General features: G+C 39.1%; 1 protein-coding gene across 6 annotated transcripts in view; it reads right to left on the bottom strand.

Moving 5' to 3' along the window:
* LOC137669530 (dipeptidase 2-like) overlaps positions 1-13,879 on the bottom strand; it is a 46,407-nt gene extending 32,528 nt beyond the window's left edge. For 3 of the 6 annotated variants that reach the window (XR_011049106.1, XR_011049108.1, XM_068411648.1), the window contains exons 1-11: positions 13,764-13,879; positions 8,269-8,532; positions 7,400-7,526; positions 6,829-6,958; positions 6,353-6,494; positions 5,400-5,469; positions 4,735-4,911; positions 4,134-4,221; positions 3,405-3,480; positions 1,614-1,749; positions 289-398 (exon numbers count right to left, since the gene is read on the bottom strand). Coding sequence is in view for 3 of the 6 variants with exons in the window: in XM_068411648.1 (XP_068267749.1) it covers positions 289-398; positions 1,614-1,749; positions 3,405-3,480; positions 4,134-4,221; positions 4,735-4,911; positions 5,400-5,469; positions 6,353-6,494; positions 6,829-6,958; positions 7,400-7,526; positions 8,269-8,402 (1,190 nt within the window). In the remaining 3 variants the exon portion in view is untranslated. Of the gene's footprint in view, positions 1-195; positions 399-1,613; positions 1,750-3,404; positions 3,481-4,133; positions 4,222-4,734; positions 4,912-5,399; positions 5,470-6,352; positions 6,495-6,828; positions 6,959-7,399; positions 7,527-8,268; positions 8,533-13,763 lie in introns of those variants that run through there. The other 3 variants (XM_068411647.1, XR_011049109.1, XM_068411649.1) reach the window with 3 other exon arrangements.
* Positions 13,880-20,159: the final 6,280 nt, after the last annotated feature.

Here is a 20,159-nt window from a genome sequence, read left to right as displayed (position 1 = left end):
AAGATGACACAGAATTTATCACTTCAAATTCTAAATGCTTTTGCTACAACATTTAAAATCTACATTAACTTTCAAGTATGCAGATGAATTTATAGAAATTATATGAAAAAATTTAGCATAGCTTTACATTAACAAAATCCAAAAAAGATAGCTAGCTGCATTGCAGATTACTCCATATATTTCTCTCTAGCCTCCATAGATCTTATGATTCATAAATACAGTATTAAATATGATACAATTACAAGTGTCAGACTAAAAGTTTGTGCCACAGAAGGAAATCCAAAGGACCTGGCTGCCTGAAGCCGATGATTACGTAGGTCTAGGCGACAGGAATTTTGCACTACTTCTTGCGGAATTTCACTTTCACCTACATCCATTAGTCCACTAATGTTCCGCACCTAGAAAAATTGAAAAGGTTGCCCCTGAAAGCCAGACTGGCACAACAGCAAAAAGCTTTATGCAGGTAGCAAATTCAATGCTATTTGAAGTGAACCAACTCAAACTGTATTGCAAAAACACATCTGAATGTGAGAAAATCAACATAATTATCCTGATGTTTGTGTTCTTATGAAACACTTCCCAGAATTCAGTACAGATACATTACAGGCAAGAGTCACAAGTCTGGCTGTTCTTTGTCTTGACTCCCTCCACATACAGATGCCTTAGCAGTAAAACCTTAAGCAAACAAACTCATGAGCTTTCTTCCCCAAAGTCAGCTCACAGTCTCAAGACAGAGCTTCAAACGTGTCTAATTTAGGAGGAAAAAAATTACTAAATCTCACAGATCGGTTAGGTGTGATGAATTTCAACCTCTTCATAATGTCAGTCTGCCACACGTGCAACTTGGCATTAGGTAGATATTTTGGCAGATTAACTGGAACAGCATAAAATTCCCTGATTTCTGTTCATCTAACATACCCCAAAAAGGCAACTGGAAAAAAGATCACTGTGAAATATTTGTTGTCTATAAGGCTTTGTGTATAGTATCTATTTACTTGTCCCTGTAAATAAAAACAGTAGGAGGCAAGCAGTTTGCAAGTTTCAAGAGAAACTTTTGAAAAAGTTACCATTTAAGGGGTTCTTACTCTCATAGTCTCTCTCCTTCCCTCATCCTTCTGGATTAGCTTCTACCATTTACACTTAAAGCTCATTGTGATCCAGTTGTTATGTTTATGCCTTGTTAGTGATCTGGTCATGGCAGGAGCCTTTTGGATAGCAGCCCAATCTCATGACAAGAATTAAACTGATTTGCAGGAGTCAGCATTCCTTACTGCACCAGCGAACACAGCCAGACTGTGACGCTGGTACGTCCGCAGTTTCTCCAAAACATGAAGTGATTCTATTTAGAAGTCAGTGATGTGTACTTATCAGATTACCACAGAGAGAAAAAGTTCCAAAGAGCTTTGTCTGCTCTCTCTCACTTTCCTTTATTCTGCTAACACTCTCTTGCCATCTTGGTTTCTTTCCCAGCATTTGGAATTACTGCATTAAGTGCTTACATTCCCTCATAGCTCTCTCATTGAAGGGGGGGGGGAAAAGCAGCAGCAAGGCACCAACAGTTCCCCTCTCCCTCTTTAGTAAGAATCAAGATTCAGTTTAGTTTTTAATCTTACATTTTCCACTTCCCTGAAGACACGGAGGAAGTTCTCCCTTAAGACCCCTTTCAGTTCAATTTCATTCCACCCTCTTCTAAGAAGTTCCTCAATCAAAGAAGGGTATTTAGAGACATCTTCCAATCCCTCAGGGAAACTGTTGGCAAGAGTCACACAAGAACATTCAACACACATCAATGAAAAAATGTAGAAAAAGATTTTTAATTAGTCTTTTGCACATATTCACTTTTGGAGTGAGCTCACTTTGGACCCAATTCCTCCTCTGAAAAGTTAAAAAAAATAATTAAGAATTCAACTGACATAAACAGTAGCAGGGCTGGGACAAAATGAAAGTATTTTTCTGCACAGAGGATCCCATTAGCAGAACAAAACTGTGTATTCTGGAATGAAGATGCACTTGTGTATAGGCAGAAAAACAACATGGAGGATATTAAAACAAATTAAAAAAAACAAAACAAACTCATGTATGCATTAATCCACTCTCCATATCTGGCCTTTAGAGAAGGAGGAAACAGCTGCATCACAGATGGAGTTGGTGCAATCCACTTGTGTAACTGAGAACAAAAGGGAACCTGAAAACACATGATGAGCTAAGGAGTTGCAGGCAATTTTGTGTACTCTGTTTTCCAAAGAAAATACAATTAGAATAATATTACTGTTTTGAATTCAGCAGTTTAGGCAGTGAAAAGGAAGCTATTCAGAATCCTCTACTGAAGAAATCACAATAAGCAAAGTCAACCTATGTCTTGTGCTAATTCTTGTCAGAATAAAAAGGAATTATAAGAAAGATGCTGCAAAACCCACATTAAACAGCTGTTTTACATTGTATTTCTATGAGTCTTTGACTTTGTTTTTGAGATAACTAATATTTTCTGTTATTTTTCTTTTCTGTGGAGGTGTAGTGATAAGCATATCTCAAGAAATCTGTGCCATTACTTTCTACCAGGGTTTAGGACCTTAACAACTCCACCACCAATTAAACCGATAGTCTTTGCAAAAACGCATGCAATAAAATGTGGCCTTTTGTTGCAAACTGTGTTTTTATTTTGGAGAGTATAGTTTCAGAGCTACAATTAGCTAACTCTCATGGGAGTTGACGCACTGTTTTTGTGGTCCTACTTCATAGATGTGAGTCTGACTGTGACTCTTGTACCCAAGTGTGTCAGGGCAGGAAGAGAGATGAAGATTCAACAGGAAGATAAAAAGCAAAAAAAGGTTTAGGCTTACACCAGCAAATGCCAACCAATCTGCATTTATTTCCTGTGCTGTAACAACATTAGCCCAAGAGTAAGCAGAAGAGGTTATGTTGTAGGCTGTTCACCATGCTCTGCTTGTCTCAAACACTCCCCAAGCCCCAAAGCAGGAGTGGTTTCACAGCCCCCAACCACTCTGGGCTTTCCCCACTAGAAAGTAATGGTGGAGGAAAGAGTTCTGCAGCATCTTCCTGGGCTAACCCGTTTACCATCTAAAGGCTGAGGCAGCTTTTCTGTCATTCATCTTTGGCTTCTGGAGGAAAGCACCCTCTACCACTGTTTTTGTACGTGCAAACCACTGCCTAGAACACACAATTACAGAGTTCACAGGGCATTAGGAACTGTTTCCACATTTGTAGCACTGCTTCATACAGTTCTAAAAAGGAATCATTGTGCCCCTCTTTCACAAAACTTGTTTTAGTACTCATCACAAGACAACTTGCTACAACTCTTTTAGTCTGCCGTCTTTTTTCCCCAAAAGGAATCAAAACTTTCATAATTTAAGGAGCAATGTCAATGTATGTACAATTTTCCTAACCGTTCCACTCCATCGTAGTCACCACCAATTCCTATCGATTCTGAACCTGCAATCTTCTTTATGTGGTCAAAATGATCTGAAAGAAAATACCAAAGAAAACAATATCTAAGCATCTGGCAAGAAGAACTAATACAGTTGAGACATATTGGCACTAGGTGACTGTTCTCCTTAATCATGGATTCTTAAACAAATCCTTTTTGAAAAAGTCAAAAGACATCTTGATAGTACAGGTTAAAATTTAATAATGCAGTTGACATATTCTGGATATTTACTGATGCTTAACTAGGTGTTATCTGTTATTAAGCACATCAGACAGCTATCTTCAAAATAATAGCTCCACTGATGAGATGGAAATGAGGAAAAAAGACGATCATAACAGCACATTAATTCCCAACAAGTAGCCCACATATACCAACAGATTTTTCATTACATACCTATGTTTTCCACTCTTAATTACAAAGGTTTAAGATGTTTTCCAGAAAGTAACAACTACTTTGGGATTAATGGTTCTTGGCTCCATTTGGGAGCATCATGTCCTTAATGCTATGCTATACACCTTGTACCTCTTGTTATTGTTTAATGAATATTAGCTCCAAAAACACCTAGAGCTGAGGCAAGGTGTAGAAGGGAATATGCAAGCAGTATAATTTACACAATCTCAAAAATGACGCAGACACCAGGGAATTCATAGAAGCCACCCACAAAAACTACAGTATATTAACTTCAAACCTGCAAGGGTAGAAATATTAACAACTTTTCTGCCACAGGCCAGTACATCTGCATTGAAAGTCACCATGATAATTCCTTTGTTTTTTTTCTGAAAGACATGAAGAGACAGGTGATGAGTGGACACCCATGTGTCCTGCAAACTTCATGGGCATCTCATACAGATCCTTCTACATCCATCCACCAGTGAGCGTAACAACACACTATAAGTCAAAGCTCAGATGGCAACACAAGGCTTTGCCTCTCTGTCCTTTAGCCTGGATGCATTATATTCTCATGTAGCCTGAATCAGCAAGAAGTCCAGTGACTACGTCAAAACAAACTCAACAAGAATTTCGAAGTATTTGCAAACACTTCATTTTTGTAGCCAAAGACAAAACACAACCCAAAGAAAATGTCTCAGAAGCAAATGTGTAACTTGCTGCTCAGGCATCTGCTTATAAACCCAATTCGGAGATGAGAAGCTGAAAAGTAAACACCACATCTTGAATGTGCAAGTTTGCCTCAGACCAGCCAAACGTTGCCATTGAAACAAAAAACCAAAAACAACAAAAACAACCAACCAACCCCCCAAAAAAGCAATACTACAAATCATATTGCTCACCAGTTGCTGGAGGATATCATCAGGAACATTTCTTGAGTGATTACAAATAGAAAATGCCGAGGAATGGCTGAAAATTACTGGTGCTCTTGAGATATTCAGTGCAGCTTTTGCTGTGGAATATGAGGTATGAGATAAATCTATCATCATACCCAGGCGATTCATCTCCTTTACCACTTCCTAAAATGGATTTACAGACAACAGTGTCAGTATTAAGTTTCCTTAAAGGAAACTGTTTAGCTGATATATGTAAACAGATAAAGAAATTCTGCAGCTGTCAGCTAGTCATAAACATGCTGTGCCTGTATGGGTTTCTATTTACCTATTAATTTAATAGTAATTTTTTCACTCACAATTAACTAGCACAACCAATACATGCTTAAAACTTAGAAAACTTAGTGTGAACTGTTTATTCACATCCCACTACTTCCACATATTAATTCATACGTCTGATCTGTATTAAAACAATTGTTATAATTAAATCTAGCACTTCTTTTACCCTAAGGAACATCACAGGGAATTTGATTTGACTGAAACCTGATCACCTCCTAACTATCAAGAACTTCCTGCAATTAATTTTTAATGACAAGTTGCTTTTGAAAAGATAAGGCAGAAGTTGTTAGTTGCATGAGAGATTGCTTAGATTAGCATTCAAAAGATATCCTTACTTGGCCGAATGCAGTCAGACCAATAACACTAGGATAAAAGTTGTGTATTCTTTTAGATGACGATTCAGACCTTAAAAAGGGGAGAAAGGAGAAATATATTATTCTGGAGACTACAATATCAGCAACTGAAACTTCTTATGCTACACACAATAAACATCATTACCATATCACATAGCCAAATGTGGGGATAATGACCTACATAACACGTGTCTTGTTCACACAGTTCTTTTCATGTTCATAACTGTTTCCTGGACATTATGCCTTCAGGTTCAGGACTCTTGTATGTTTGTGAAGCAATGCAAGACAAGCAAAGAGATGCTTGTCAGAAATTTTCTAATTAAACAAACCTTCATCAGAAAACAAAGATACACTGAAATGTCAGTTACCTGTCAGCCAGAAAGCCTGCTTTTCAGCCCTCTCTGCACACAATTCCCCTTTACCTGAGTCAGTATAAGAAGGAACTTTGTCAATCCAGCAAAGAGCAGGTGCTAATATTCTGATACAGGAACTAAATACCCATCTCTGTAGCTGCATATGGGGCCTGCACTTTAGAGCTGTCCAGAGAGGACAGCGTTGAAGGCTGCTAACTGCTGAGCTCTTACATAGCATTTATCCTCCTAGTACTTTTTCTCTTTGGCCTGTTTTGTGCTATGTAACTTTCCTAATAAAGGAAAGGGGATAGCAATTTTACAATCTTTGTGTTGTTAACAAGGTTTAAAAGTTCCCAAATTGTCAGCGTAACAAGCACTACATAACAGATCCTTCAGTCTCCCACTCAACACATGGCAAGTGATTTACGCCAAAACCAAGTGATTTACGCCAAAACCTGTCATCCTTGACTTGGTTCAGAGACTTTCACAGGTGAACTCTGTGTCTGAATCCATATTTTCTCCATCTTGGAGCTGCCACTACTTTACATTAGATGGTCACCCCAAAACATGCACATTAGTTACCAAGGTGTATTGCAGGAATGTGTTAAAGTCATGTAACGAACACCCAGGTCATAATACATCCTCAGTGTTGCCAAACTGCTGTCTATGGAGTGACCACCTTCTATTCCAATCAAACACGCGATCCTTTTACTGTCAGAAATACCTGGAAACAACAAAGGAAGATAATTCCAAAGTAATTTCATGACAGATAAGAAGCCAGCGCTACAGAGCAACAATTGTTATTGTAAATTGCAAGCAATAATACTGACATTTTCATAGAATAGGGGCTTATACTAGTGCATGTTTGTTTGGCAAATTTTCTCATGACTTCAGTGGGCCAGGACCCACAATAACAGAGTCAGTTATTGTGGTTCAGTGGAAAAACTGAAGTTAAAGTTACTCTTTAAACCAGGATAACTTGCCTGCTTGCAGCTGTCTTTTGCACATACCTCCTGCAATCCCATTAAAAAAAATTCTATTACAAGAAAGAGCATCACCTTGGGAAGTTGTCACAAGTTCAAGCTCTTCATAGCTGTTACACATCCTCTTGACAATGTCAATTTGCTCTAAGGTCAGACGCACAGCATCCTTGTTCTGAGCGCTACAAAGAACATACACTGACCAAAACTGAAAGAGACATTGACAAGTAAACTAGATAACTTGTGTTTCGACTTGGAAACTTTCATTTGCTAACAGTGAAGTTCATGAGCACAGACCAAAATATTTTCCTACAGTTTACAAGGGAGTTCCCACTATAGTTTTCTCCCCCCCAAATGAAGAGTTACGATGCAAGGCAAAAGCATCCATTTCAGATATGATTAAAGCCTCCTGACACACTCAGCTACTCCACAGTACACACAGGGAAGTGGATGTAAGTTTACTTTAATTTACCACAAAACAAATGCCACTGTTTTGGTTAAGAGGGCCTGAATTCTGTGGCTTTTCAGTTTCATTGTTTTTTCTTTTTGAACAGAAAGAGCCAAAACCAAGGCCAGGACTACTCTTGTGACTGGGAAGGAGGCAAATGTAAAAATATGTTCTCAGATTCACAACCATGGCAGTACATACCTGAGCTCCCACATAACCAGCCTGAAGTTTCACAAGGTTTGTGTGGGTCTTGTTGAGTTCTCTTAAGTTGACTCTACTGAGTCTATTTTGGTAAAATATTCTCAGCCGCAGTACAAAGTCATTGTGTCTAGAATTGAAAACAAACAGGGCTTGTGATAGAAATAAGTTGTTCCCCTTCTAACCCAAATGTAATTTCTTCCACTGTTCGTAGTCCCTTAGACCATTAATTGCCAATAATCCTTGCAATAACATATGCTTGAAAGTCTCCCTTCTTTTGCAAACAAGCTTTATTTCTTAATCAAGACAGCAAGAAATTTTTTTTTGCTTCTCCGATGTTTATAGCTGTTGTGTTTCTGTATCTGTTTTTCTCCCTGTCATTTCTGAAAGAATGGAAGAACTGAAATCAGCCACCATGCTCCTTAGAAGCAAGTACTTGTGGTAGAATAATCAGCGCTGCCTGTGCTAGAAAAATCAGTCTTTGTGTTCCCAGGTCAAAATACACTCAACATCGTTCCTTCAAGTTGTAAGGGTACCCTTTCAAGGTATGGTGCCTGCTTTCTAGCTCTGCACAGAAGTCATTGCTAATGAAAAATGCCATTAAATTACGTGAAGGAGACAAGGACATTATATAAAGGGAAATAATAATTGAGTGGCAAAACCTGACCAGAAAATCACAAATGCATTTAGAAAAACCTGATCCTGTAGTAAGTACTCTCTGAACCAAAATTCATTCTTGATAAATCACTGCAACAGTAACTAACTGCTATGTGCTAGTAACAGCCTGTGTCTCTACTGATCCAAACACACTTTAGCATTTCCTCACTTGTCAAGATTCACAAAGAGGGTTTAGTTGAACACATTTTATGTACCCATCGATTAAACGTGCATCTTGCATTAGCTCGATAGCTCGCTCTCTTATTGATTTCTCATAGCTGAATGGCACTATATCAGAGAAGAACAGCAGCAGCCACAGCAACTTTGATGTATTTCTCTTCATTTCCATTTTCCAGTTTGCTAAAGCAAAGAGATACCACAATTATCCGCTGATGACAATGCAACAGCAAAATTTCCAGTCTGTGGAGGTTGTAGGCAGAGCCAAAATGCCTCTCCTTCTGGTAAGGCTGGGGTGAATTCTGCAGAAGGAAAGAAAGAAAGAAAGAGAGAGAGAGAATAGTAAACATAAGGGAAGGTAGCAGTGGAAACTGTAGAACAGCTATCTTCTCTTGAAGATTTTAAGGTCTCTGGCTATTGATTTTGCACATATAACCACTCCTTAAACTCTGCTGCTGCCACCAGCTGACTGCTGAAGGGAACCAGCTCCTCAGTCAGAGCTGGCAAGGTGAGCCTGATAGACCCTGGACTCACACCTCCCAAAAAGCAGCTCCCAAACCAGTTTAACAAGATAGTTTTCTCAGTACATTAACTGGTTTGTTCTCATTATTTGTGAAACTTCACACTGAAATGAACACTGAGACTGTTTTTGAGAAATTCCAAAAATCAGCTGCTTCTGAGTAAACTGTATTCTTAAAACATACAGCATGTCAGAGTATTTTCAGAGGGAAGTTATTGAAATCCAACAATTTCCATACCTTAGCAAGGACAATATGTGCCAAACATGAAAGGTCACTTTATTTCCATGAGGAAATGGGTATCATAGAATCATAGAATGGTTTGGGTTGGAAGGGACCTTAAAGATCATCTAGTTCCAAGCCCCCTGCCACAGGCAGGGAAACTGCTATTCTAAAAACATCCTTTAACTTTGACAAAAATTCCTAAGGTTCCTCTTTTGAGAAACTGGCTCAGGCCTTTTCTGTTTGACAAGATTTGTGAATGCATTAAATTGTGGGACTACCTGCCAAGAAGTACTGTTGAACAGTGGGAAAACATACAAGCTTATACAAAAGGGGGCGTAGATGGAGAAGCAGGTTTAAAATCAGCCCTGAAGCGGTCTCACAAAGTAGCTCTAGGACAGCTGAATATACACAGCAGTATGCAGGTACAAATGAAGATCCAATATAAATACGATACCAGGGGAGCTGTGGCACTAACTAAAGAAAATTAATAACCTTTAATGTTTCCTATAAGAAACACATAATGTAAGGAATGGCATAGAGAGGATTTGTGAGGTACAGAGGTCTAATCCTACATAGAAGAAAGCACTATAGAAATAGACTCATCCTTCAAGGATGCTTAACAGCCTATGTTCTCATTCAGCTTTATATTTATATACAGCAGAAAATTTACTGGGAGGCTCATTTTCTATCATATTTTTTTGTAATACTGCCTTTAGCAAAAAAATACTTGAACTGTCATTGGAAACAACTGTGATGCGTCAATGCTGAACAAGTTGACCTCTTATTACTTTTACTCAAATTGAATATTTATAGATTATGTAGTTGGGAAAAAATGAGGGAGGTCACAGACACACGGGCTTACACTTACCTAGCTACAGCGAAATCCATGTTCAAAATATGAGCCCTGTTGTGCTACTACAACATGGTGTTTGATTTCCTTCTCTTACTTGTTTTCAATAAAATCCATTTATGCGAGAGGGTACATTCCAAAAAGGAAAGATAAAGAGAATCCTACTGGAATCTTATATGCATTTAAAACTGCAGCAGTTTGCTTACAGTTGATTTATTTTAATTAACCTCATGCAGAAAATTGAGTGGTACTACACGGTGGGAATATAAAGTAAGCCAGGCCCAACAGCCTGCTACTTCTCTTGCCAAGCTCCTCTCTCCCAGCCCTGAGGTACATAAAGCAAAGCGCGCCATTAGTCCCCGTGGGACAAACCCAGAGGCAGGCTCACGATGCTGCTCCAGGAACTGAAATACATCTCTTCAGTTCTGAGTTAGGCACCACAGCGGAATCTCCCACAGACCAAAAGTCTGTCCCAAAGAAATATGTGTAACACTCCAAGAGACAATGAGCACAAAGAGAAAACTTTCTTCTTACTTTCTGCTCCACTCCAGTTACACAAAATATCACAGACTTGCAACATACATACACACACAGTGTGGAAGAGATAAGGAGGGAGGTGCAAAATGCAGCACTCACTTCTTTCTCATTACACTTCAGAGCCAAAATGTCTCTTTCCATATCTACCTTTGCATCTCTCGTTGAGAGCATAACTGCTTTTCATCCCCAACATACCTCTGCACACAGGATAAGCACAGCAATTTTTGGGCATCAAGCTTAAGAAAGCCATCAGCCCACAGCCCAAAATAAACAATGACAGTCCCTGGAGAGCTGCAACAGGCACAGAGTGAGTCTTTGCAGACACATGCTACAGAAATAACGCTTTACTACTTCACACTAGCTAGCTTCTACCATTGGTTTACATTCTCCAAGCTCTTCATCAACAGCTAGGAAGTTACTATCAATAAAACATGAATGCTGAGAAAGTGTGCATTACCCTGAGTGTTCCCACGTCAGGGAGGACAGAGCTCTAATGAAGCAGGATGGCTACATCTACCGTATAAGGATGCAACAAGGGGGGTTTGTTCTTTAAATAGATACATTTTAATGGAAAGTTTCACAGTAAAAAAGGAAAGTTTTTCTGCATGCTTCTATCATTTACCATCTTCAGAAGTATGGGCAAGCTGCCTGGCCCCTCTTCTCCTTTCCAGCAGGCATGCCAGACCTCAGTGCAGAAGGTTCAGTAAACAGCTGCTATTTAAGCGCAGCAAATCTCAGTTAGGAATGGCATTCCTTTCATCCCATTTGACGTCCTTATTTTCCATCTTATTCTTTACTAAAAAACTTCTTGACAGCCATTACATTAAGACTCGAATTTGATTGGGCAAATCAAATATATAAAGTGCAATAAAATAGAGCTCACACCTTAAGATAGTAACATATCCTGAGAAATTAAGAAGGTTCATCTCCCTCACAGTCCAGTTATGCTGAGACCTCATGCAGATAATCCTACTGTAGCTCTGAATTAACTACCTCAGATCATGGCAGCAGCTTAGTTGCAACAGCACAGACAACACAAGGTGACCAGGACCCCACGTAAAAACTTCCCTGCCGATTGCTGGAAAAAGCATGGATTCTCCCTATTCCTTAAATAATAATTAAGCATAATTAGTAATACATAAATATTAAACATACTTCTAGGAGCAGAACACATGCATCATACTATGAAGTATGTTTTTAAGAAAAGATACTAATCCCTTTGAAAGTCACCTTGTCAACAAGACAGTCTTTCGAATCTCTTTCAATTTTTGCTTGAAATTCCTTTTGCTATGACCAGCCACGAATCATCAGGTTTATCTGTTCCCCTGCTTAGAAACCGCCTTAGTGTCCAGCTTAAGAGTGCTGACCTCTGTGGAAGGGCTGGCCAGGAGCGTTTGATGCAGGGAGTCAGCTGGCTGCTTTGTTAATGCGCAGTCTCCTCTTTCTCAGATCTGGTGATACTGCTTTCCTGGAACGCAAACTAGAACTCGTTGAATAGCACGTACGGACTTGAGCAAACAACTACTCCAGGGTTCCCCTCTGTGGATGTACTCCCTACTGTATGGACCACAACAGGTTTCAAAGCTATAGACAGTAGATTATATGAAAGAAATGCTCTTCCTCCCAGTCACCCCATTTGGGCCCCACGCTCCTGCCCCTTGTTTAACATGTGCTCTTCTCCACACCAGGATCAATGCAAGCCATGTCCCCTCCAGCCCCTAGTCCTGACAGACTCATTCTTTTTGGCAGGGTTTTGCCCAATTCCAAAATACTTCTAATATTCTGGAAATGTTCAGGTACCACTTTCAAAAAACAATGCTACAAAATAGTGAGGAAATACAGACAAAGGCCTCAAGGATGAGCATTACTGAGCATTAACAACCAAGTTTAACCATAATGGATGCAGCCTGTGGAAATATTGCTCTCACAGGAGGTAATGAACTTTGCTTCAGTACAAGAAAGCTTATTTGAGTACTTGTGCCATGGTGGGCTTTACCTGCCTCTCCCTCACAGCTGTTAAAAACGAGAGCATTTTCAAACACACCATGGGTGCTTTCTCTCTCTTTGTGTTTGTTTTTTTTTTTTGTGCTGCCCACATTTTTCCAATCTAAAAGACAGCACTTTGTTTTCTTCTGGTCATGGCATGCAAATGAAAGATTTTGAGGAACAGAAGTTACAGGAAACACAGTTATCTTCAAAACCCTTCCTCAGATTGGAGTTCAGTCTTAGAGAAGTAGTTTTTCTTCCATAAACATGCATCAGAAATACACATACATTGTAAGACCCAAAAACTTCAGTGAAACAGCACTTCTACAGAACTGTAAAGGACAGAGAGCAATCAGAAGTTGTGTCTTTTCTGCTTTGTTGCAACCATAGAGACTTCGCTTAAATGTCAAAGCACAAATACAGACTTACCTTTTTACCACAAGTGCAGAGTTTGTTACCACAGTGAAAAAAATCCTTGTATCTCTAATCTAGGAAATGTTAAATTTGTTTGTGGCAGCTCAGCACGCAAGACGTTAAAAAGAAAAGGCCAAAAAATTGCCCAAGCATCAGAATTCTGGCAAGCTGCCATCACAAAGCAAATTAGTTTCCGTAGGCGTTTTTTGGTTTCAAATTCCTAAAACCAAAATATAGATCAAATCTGCAACCTGTATCTCTAGAACTCTGCCAGATCCTGACAAAGTGACTCTAAAGGGAACATTAAGATTTTATAGCTTATTATGTACTCTGTGGCATAGTACAGTATAACTGCTGTTCCAGAAATCCACGTAATTTGTCAGTTCAAAATGCATAATGAGAAAGTACCAAGCCTTGTTCACACAATAACACTGTTCTGATGCTATAAAAACTGCTACACATTGTAAATTTTGGTCCAAATATTGACTATTCTTCCATCAATATGAAGTCCATGTGATTTTCAGGAAGATTTTTAATCAGGAAGAGTACCTACATGTTCTTCATGAGGTTCAACTGCTAACAGAACTTATACTTATCTATACATTACCAAATCTCCATTCTGTGTATTTGTACAAAAATGCTATTCTTGGTAGCTACAAGAATTTTCTATAGATTTGCTATATAAAAGTGCATTATAGGTTTCATGCAAGATATTCTTTCTACTTTGCCAGTAAGACTCATTTGCCTTTGAAACGGTTTAGGTAAAAAAGGACACATAAGCATATCATCATTCAGAAATCAGTTATTGAAAATTGAAGGAGTATTGCAAGCATTACACAAAATTAAGAACATGGTATATTAGGCACCCCTATTCAAACAACATTTAAAATACAAAACCCACACAGCTTTTTCCTATGCTGACTGAACAGAGTTGAAAAGTGGAAGTTGACATGAGATTTATAGCTTTTTCTTGTTTATCTAAAGGCTCCTTGGAGCAGGTTACCTTCTTCGGAAAATATAGCAGAGTCGAAATCCACATTCCCCAGTGCTGGATGCAACAGCTAAAGCTTGGCACCAGGTCCTCCTGGCATCAGAGCAGCAACCAAGAAACGTCCTCTATTTCTTTAGCTCACGTGTCACAGGCTTCACGCTCAACAGGCATTTGGAGATTACCCCTTTCAGAGATAGAGCATCTGAGAGAGAGCTTTCAGCTCCGCTACCGCCCACCCAGAAGCCTTGTGCTATGCCGTGTTCAAAACCCGGCATTTCCTCCCTCTCGTGGCAGGCTGTTTGTGCAGTCCATCATGCATCTGCTCACTAACATACGATGTGTTTAACACTGCTTTGTTCATATTGTTTTAGAAATAGGTGCTCCTCATCACACAATAATTTAGGTTGGAAGGGATTTCTGGTGTGATGTCATCTAGTCCAGCCACCTGATCCCAGACAAGGTAACTTCAAAGTTAGATCAGGTTGATGTCTTCAAGCAAAAAGATTATATAACCTTTCCAGGCCCCTGTTCCAGTGCTTGCTTATTCACATTGTGATTATTTTTTTTTCAAAGAAATAATATTCAACTGGAATCTCCCTTGCTGCAGTCTGTGATGGTTGCCTCTCATCCTCTTGCTGACCTGCTCTGAGAAGAGCCTCTTAGATTTGAATTTACAGTAAACACAGGTACAGGTATGCACCTTACTGCTGGCCTAGTTTTGCCACATTGACTATACCTAAGCCAATAAATATCTACCCCTTGTTACTATACTTGACAGATTTAATCAGGACTTACAGTGCCATTGTGTGGTATTTGTAAAGGTCAAAGTGCTCACAAGTTACAGGTGACCTTTTCAAAGATATGTAAATCTCTGAACCTACTGGGACTTTTCACTCCCTTTGTAGGAGCTGACAGTTTGGAAACAAATACATACGTGCAAAAACATGACCCTGCAGTTTCACAAGAAGTAAGGTTTGCTTATCACCATTTTTATTTTACTTCATACTTTTTTGTACAGAAAACCAAAGGAGCATCGTGCTTTTGTTTATGATTCCGTTGCAGAGAAATAACCAAGTCTCACAATCAATACTCCCCCAGAGCTGTTGCGCAAGTCGTCCTAACTGGAACATGTCTGTCATCAATCCTCAGGTTCCCAGTAACTGGAAAACTTGAGGAAAACAGACACCCCCACATTACTTGGAATTCTGTGGTACACTGCTAATTCAGCAAACTTCACTTATAAACAATTACCATCAACTCGAGTGGACTAAAGAACCCTAAACGATATGAATTTAGTATCAAGAGAAAGGACAAATATTTTCTTTAGAAAATATCCTCTACCTAATCTGAAGCTTGATCCAGGCCAGGTCCATTTTTATGCCTATGACAGGAAACTATCTCCCAAATTTAATTTAAAGCAGTAAATAACAGTCTCAGATTCATTTTCCCACTTGTAGTCTAGTTCTAGCTCATGTTGCTTTGTTAATTTTCAACTTTTCAAATTCTCATCCTCTGTTTCCAAAGTAAGTAATATCACATAACCTTCCTATTTTCTCAGTTTTTCTCTCCTTGCAAAGTCAAGTTTCATCTCTGATCTGATTTCTACCTAAAACTCTGTGTTTCCACATGCCTCTGGAAAAACTAAGCTCACCAACTCCTTGCTCAAGAACAATTTTTGCTGTGCCACTAAGCTCCTGCTCAGACTTCTAACAGCTCACCTCTTTGCCGATTCAGAATGTAACTGATTTTTAAAGCTGCTAAAAGCCAAATTCTTCCTTTGGCTCACAGTCAGGGTTCTTCTATCTTTTTATTCCAATAGCCCTGGACGAGCCTTAGCAGCTGTTTGAGTATAATATTTCTTATAACTTGTCATTTGTGATGTATGTCCTTCCTGTGGAGTCCGTCTGGCAGGACTGTTCTCTTAATAAATATCCTGAAAGCTATCTTTATTGCCCAGAACGCTGTTACACAGCTGTCTCTCCCTGATAATAGCTATCCCTATATGTTTATATCATGTTGTATTCACCTCATATTTTGGATCAAGCTGAGAAGCTATAAAATAACTGCAGCACTTACACTCATACAAGCTGCTTCAGGACACAGAGTGATAACATTAGGTGTGGGAACTGTTTTTCACGCTAGGAAGGCTTGTTCCAGCCACAGAGCAGCTTCACTAATTTTAACACTTACACACGCAAAGCACTAGTGTTTTTACTACCAGCACAGATTAAATTGTAGATTACTACAGCTGGGAAAGTAGGGCTTTGCAAATGCAGATGCCTACCGTGGCAGCCATTTTTAACTGCAATTTGGTTCCTCCATAAAATCCTTATACTCTACCAGCTCATGACATAATCTACCCTACATAATAGCACTCCAGCATTTGGCATGGATATAGTTTTGTGTGGGAATATGCTTTAAAACCACATACAGTGAAATGGCTTAGGGACAAGCCACAATAACATACCGTTATAAATGCTGCTTATCAAGTGTCCAAACTTGGTATCTTACTTCCATGTAAAGATTGCAATCTCCGAGACTGTCAGTTTGGCATTTCTTGAATGCAGGCATCAGTGTTTTAATTAGTAACTGTTAGATGTTAGGAAGAGGAAATCCCATGTATCAAGATTTCTGTTTGCATAAAAATAACAATACAGGCAGTCTTAACTATTGCAAATTCAATTCCATCTATTTCTTCTACTGGTCATGGTATTAGTTTCAGGTCCTAAAATGGAGTGAGTTTGCACTTGGAGAGTGGGTGGTGATGGGAGGTTCGTTGGTTGTTTTAATCTATTTAAATTAGCATAGTTGCAACATATTTCTCAGATCAGACCTTGCAAGGAATGTTAATCTAAACTTGCGAAATCAAACAGGTTACAAACCAAGCCAGTAAAAACCTTTCTCCCATGTTACTCTGTCTTATGGATGGCTGAAGCTGCTGCTGTTTCACGACCCTAGTTTGACCAGCATCTGTGAAAACTTTTCAGATGATGCCATACAGTCTCCAGATACGTACGTACAGAACCACATCAGCTGACACCAATTACCAAATGCAAAAGAAACAGGAAGGAGTACAAAGATGAATGTTTCTCTTCACAGATGCTCGTTTTATTTTCCCATGTTCTGAACAGAGAAAAGGCTTCATGAAGCACATCAAGATGTCACAAAAGCTTTGTAGTCACTAGGAAGGAAGCTATAGCTGAATACTTCCTACAGCTGAAAGCAAATAGTGCCATAATGAAAGCGGATACCTTCCAGGATGAACACAAATGAGCACTACACTGACACCCACCAATGACTCTTGGCAACAACTTTTTACACAAATACCAAAGTTGTGGGTTCTCCTGGCTCAATACTCTACTTCCACAGAATTAAGTTCTGTGGTGTGCTGGAAAGATGGAGGAAGCAGCTGCAGAAAAAAAAAAGTTGCAATACACTTATCTATTCATTTAAATTATGCTCATTTTAAAATACTAGTAATATTTACAAGCGATAATGCCCAAATAGTGAAGCAAACCAAGCAAAGCATCCCATCTCCCTGCTTTCTGTTTGTTCAACTATACTTTTTTTCTGCAAAGGTATTAAGTATCCATTTTAATTCTTTTGATTCAAGCAAGGTGAAAGTCCTTGCCACAAGGTGGCAGGAGCTTCCTAATTAAAATCATGCCTCGTCTGTGATCTAATGAGAGATTGGTAATTGTCAGGACTATAGACCATTTCTGTCAACCGGGATGCAAACTAACTTGCTTCAGATGGCTGGTTTTTTTGTTTGGCTTTTTTTTCCCCAAAACAAGAAAATAAAAAGAAAAATCTTCTTAAAAAAAGCAATAGAAGAGATCCGAAGCAGTTGTTGTTGCCTACTCAGTTCTGGAATTATAACTACAAAGGCTTCCAGAAACAGGGGATTTTTTTTTTTAAAAAAGTACTTATAAAAATTGTTTTCCCGCTCTGGATTGATTCCTATATAAGCACTCATTCCTGTTTAAAAGCAGAATTCTCAAAACTATTTCTGCCACTTCCCATTGCAATTTTTCAGTAAGAACAAAGCCATTTGTATCTATTTAAAGTAGCAGCTGCCCTTGTGCACCCACAGCCATGCAGGGCAGCGAGCTCCACTGAATGCCGTGTTTCCTGCTCAGCACAGGTCTCTAAGAAAAGCCAATCCTTTTGGTATCAATGAGAAAAGCCAATTTAGAGCAAGTCTACTTAGTCAGCTTCATGTCTGCCACCTAATAAGGGGTTGGTTTTTTCCTTTGAGTTTCAAAGACTTTGCTTTGAGTTTGGGGGGATGCCTAAAAGTCATCATCATCATCTCTGATCTGTAGATGATGTCCAGGTCATCCTTGACCTAGGCCTGAGTCCTCCTTATTCCTTCCTTTCCTTCCTTCACTGGAGGTCATGCCCTGAAATATAGCAGCTACAGTTTTTGGAGATGTTTTACCCCTGCACTCACAGCTGACATCTCTGCTGGTATAAGTTGCCTAAATATAGCCTAAATATTTCATTGATGTAAACTGACCAACGTTCATGAACACAGCATTGCAAATTACGTTTCTGTGTCTTGGCCCATGTAATATTTGCATTTATATTGTTGGGTTTTTTTTTTTTTTTCACTTGTGTTTACTCTTAGGATTATTCTGGGGAAATGGCAGATCATACAGCTCAGGAAGGACAGGAGTGTTTCATCCACTGAAGTCGCTCACACTGTGCTATCAGCAGCAAGAAAGTTACAGTGTTCACTGGTGCTTAAGACTGTTTCCACAGAACGCTTCAACTCTATTGTCACATAACAACAGCCAGATTATGGTGGCTGGGAGGATGGTATCTTCTGGACTTTTAAAATTTATTTATTTTTTTAAACACAGTAGAAGAGTACGAGAAAAGTTTCAGGTATTCTGTCTTCCACTGACTTTAAACTTTTTTCCTATGTATCTTTGTTTTAGAGCTCTTATTGTTTGCTACTTATTCTGCTAAATTATAATTATCATAAATTGTGCTCTCAAGACATAACAAAATCCCCAAGATATTTCTGCATAAACATCATTGAAGTTGTACATAGTATTATTTGTAGATTACAACATTTTGTTAACAAGAATAATTATATTTAGTTCCAGACAAATTCCATTTTAAGTTAGAGCTGAGGATATTGCCCTTCTCTCTCCCCTTTTGTCCCAAGCAGCTAGCCAGCTATTGTCAGCAAAGTTTTTCACTTTTGCAAAACAGGCATTTCCACCAGAAAATCATTACGAGTAGAAGCTCCCAACCACCCCTAACTGCAAGCTTGTCAGCATACTCTAGGACACCGGAAGAGTCTAGGTCCTACTGATCTTAATTTCAGTGTTCTGTTCTCTATTTAACACTTAACCACACACACCCCCTTTTGTTTCTAAATGTCAATGCAAAACGCAATTCCATGGAGAAAGCCAAGTCAGTTACTCTGTAATATGCTGGTGAGCAGGACAGTAAACCAAGAAACTTGAAGTTGGTGGGGTTTTTTTTCAGTTTAACAAAATATATTGAGGCAGCCAAGGTTTTCTAAAAATCTTTCCAGTTTCACGTGTCAATCCTGAAAATAATATTCCCAACAAAACAATAGCTTTTGCATTTTATACGCACACATACACAGAGTAAAGACTGGAACTAATAATTTGGAGGAAAATTCTCATTAAGTGAATCCACATCTACTTTCCCACACTTCTTGGGAGGAAGCATACTCTGTCCCACTGCTCCTTCTCTCCATCCCACCTATGCCAAACCACTTCAAGTCAGCTCCAGCTTGCCTTTTTGGTAGACAGCGAGAATGTGTAAACTCAGACTTCAGCTCTCCTGCCCTGCCTCCTTCTCTCCTCTTCCTCCCAGGAGATCTCACAGACCATCTCCCAGTCTGTGGTTACACACATGCATTGGAAAAGCAAGAACTGCCCTCAAATGTCTTGGGGTCTCTGAAGCTAAGAATTTACCAGAAAGAGCTCAAACTTCTGAGAGCCATTAAAGAGGTCTCACATATGTCTGTCTTGATAACTCAGGGTTAATGAGAAAAAAATATCAGTAAGGGATATAGACAAAAGGTAATAAGCCATTTTCTTTCATTTTTAAAATATGATTCCTTACCAATATGCTGAATGTCATGACTGGTTTTCAGCCCTGACAGATGGTGAAAGCAGATGTGTTTTACTTCCTCCTCTCCTGCACAGAGCCTATTTCAAGCCTCTGCAATGGTCCAGAGATTATTACTAATCTATGCTTTTTGAAGTGTCCCCAACCCAAAAAAGACCTTTGGATTCTACAATAGTAATGTATCTACCAAGTTACATGCCTAAGCACAAGTTACAGGACAAAGGAGAAGGATAGCAAGCTAAATATGAGTAGGGCTACAGAAGGTCTCACTGTACCACAACATTGCTACAA

Source organism: Nyctibius grandis, chromosome 12 (assembly GCF_013368605.1).
Source record: "Nyctibius grandis isolate bNycGra1 chromosome 12, bNycGra1.pri, whole genome shotgun sequence".
Lineage (NCBI taxonomy): Eukaryota > Metazoa > Chordata > Aves > Nyctibiiformes > Nyctibiidae > Nyctibius > Nyctibius grandis.
The sequence above is the reverse complement of the archived record's forward strand: the minus strand, read 5'-3'. Positions and strand labels throughout refer to the sequence as shown.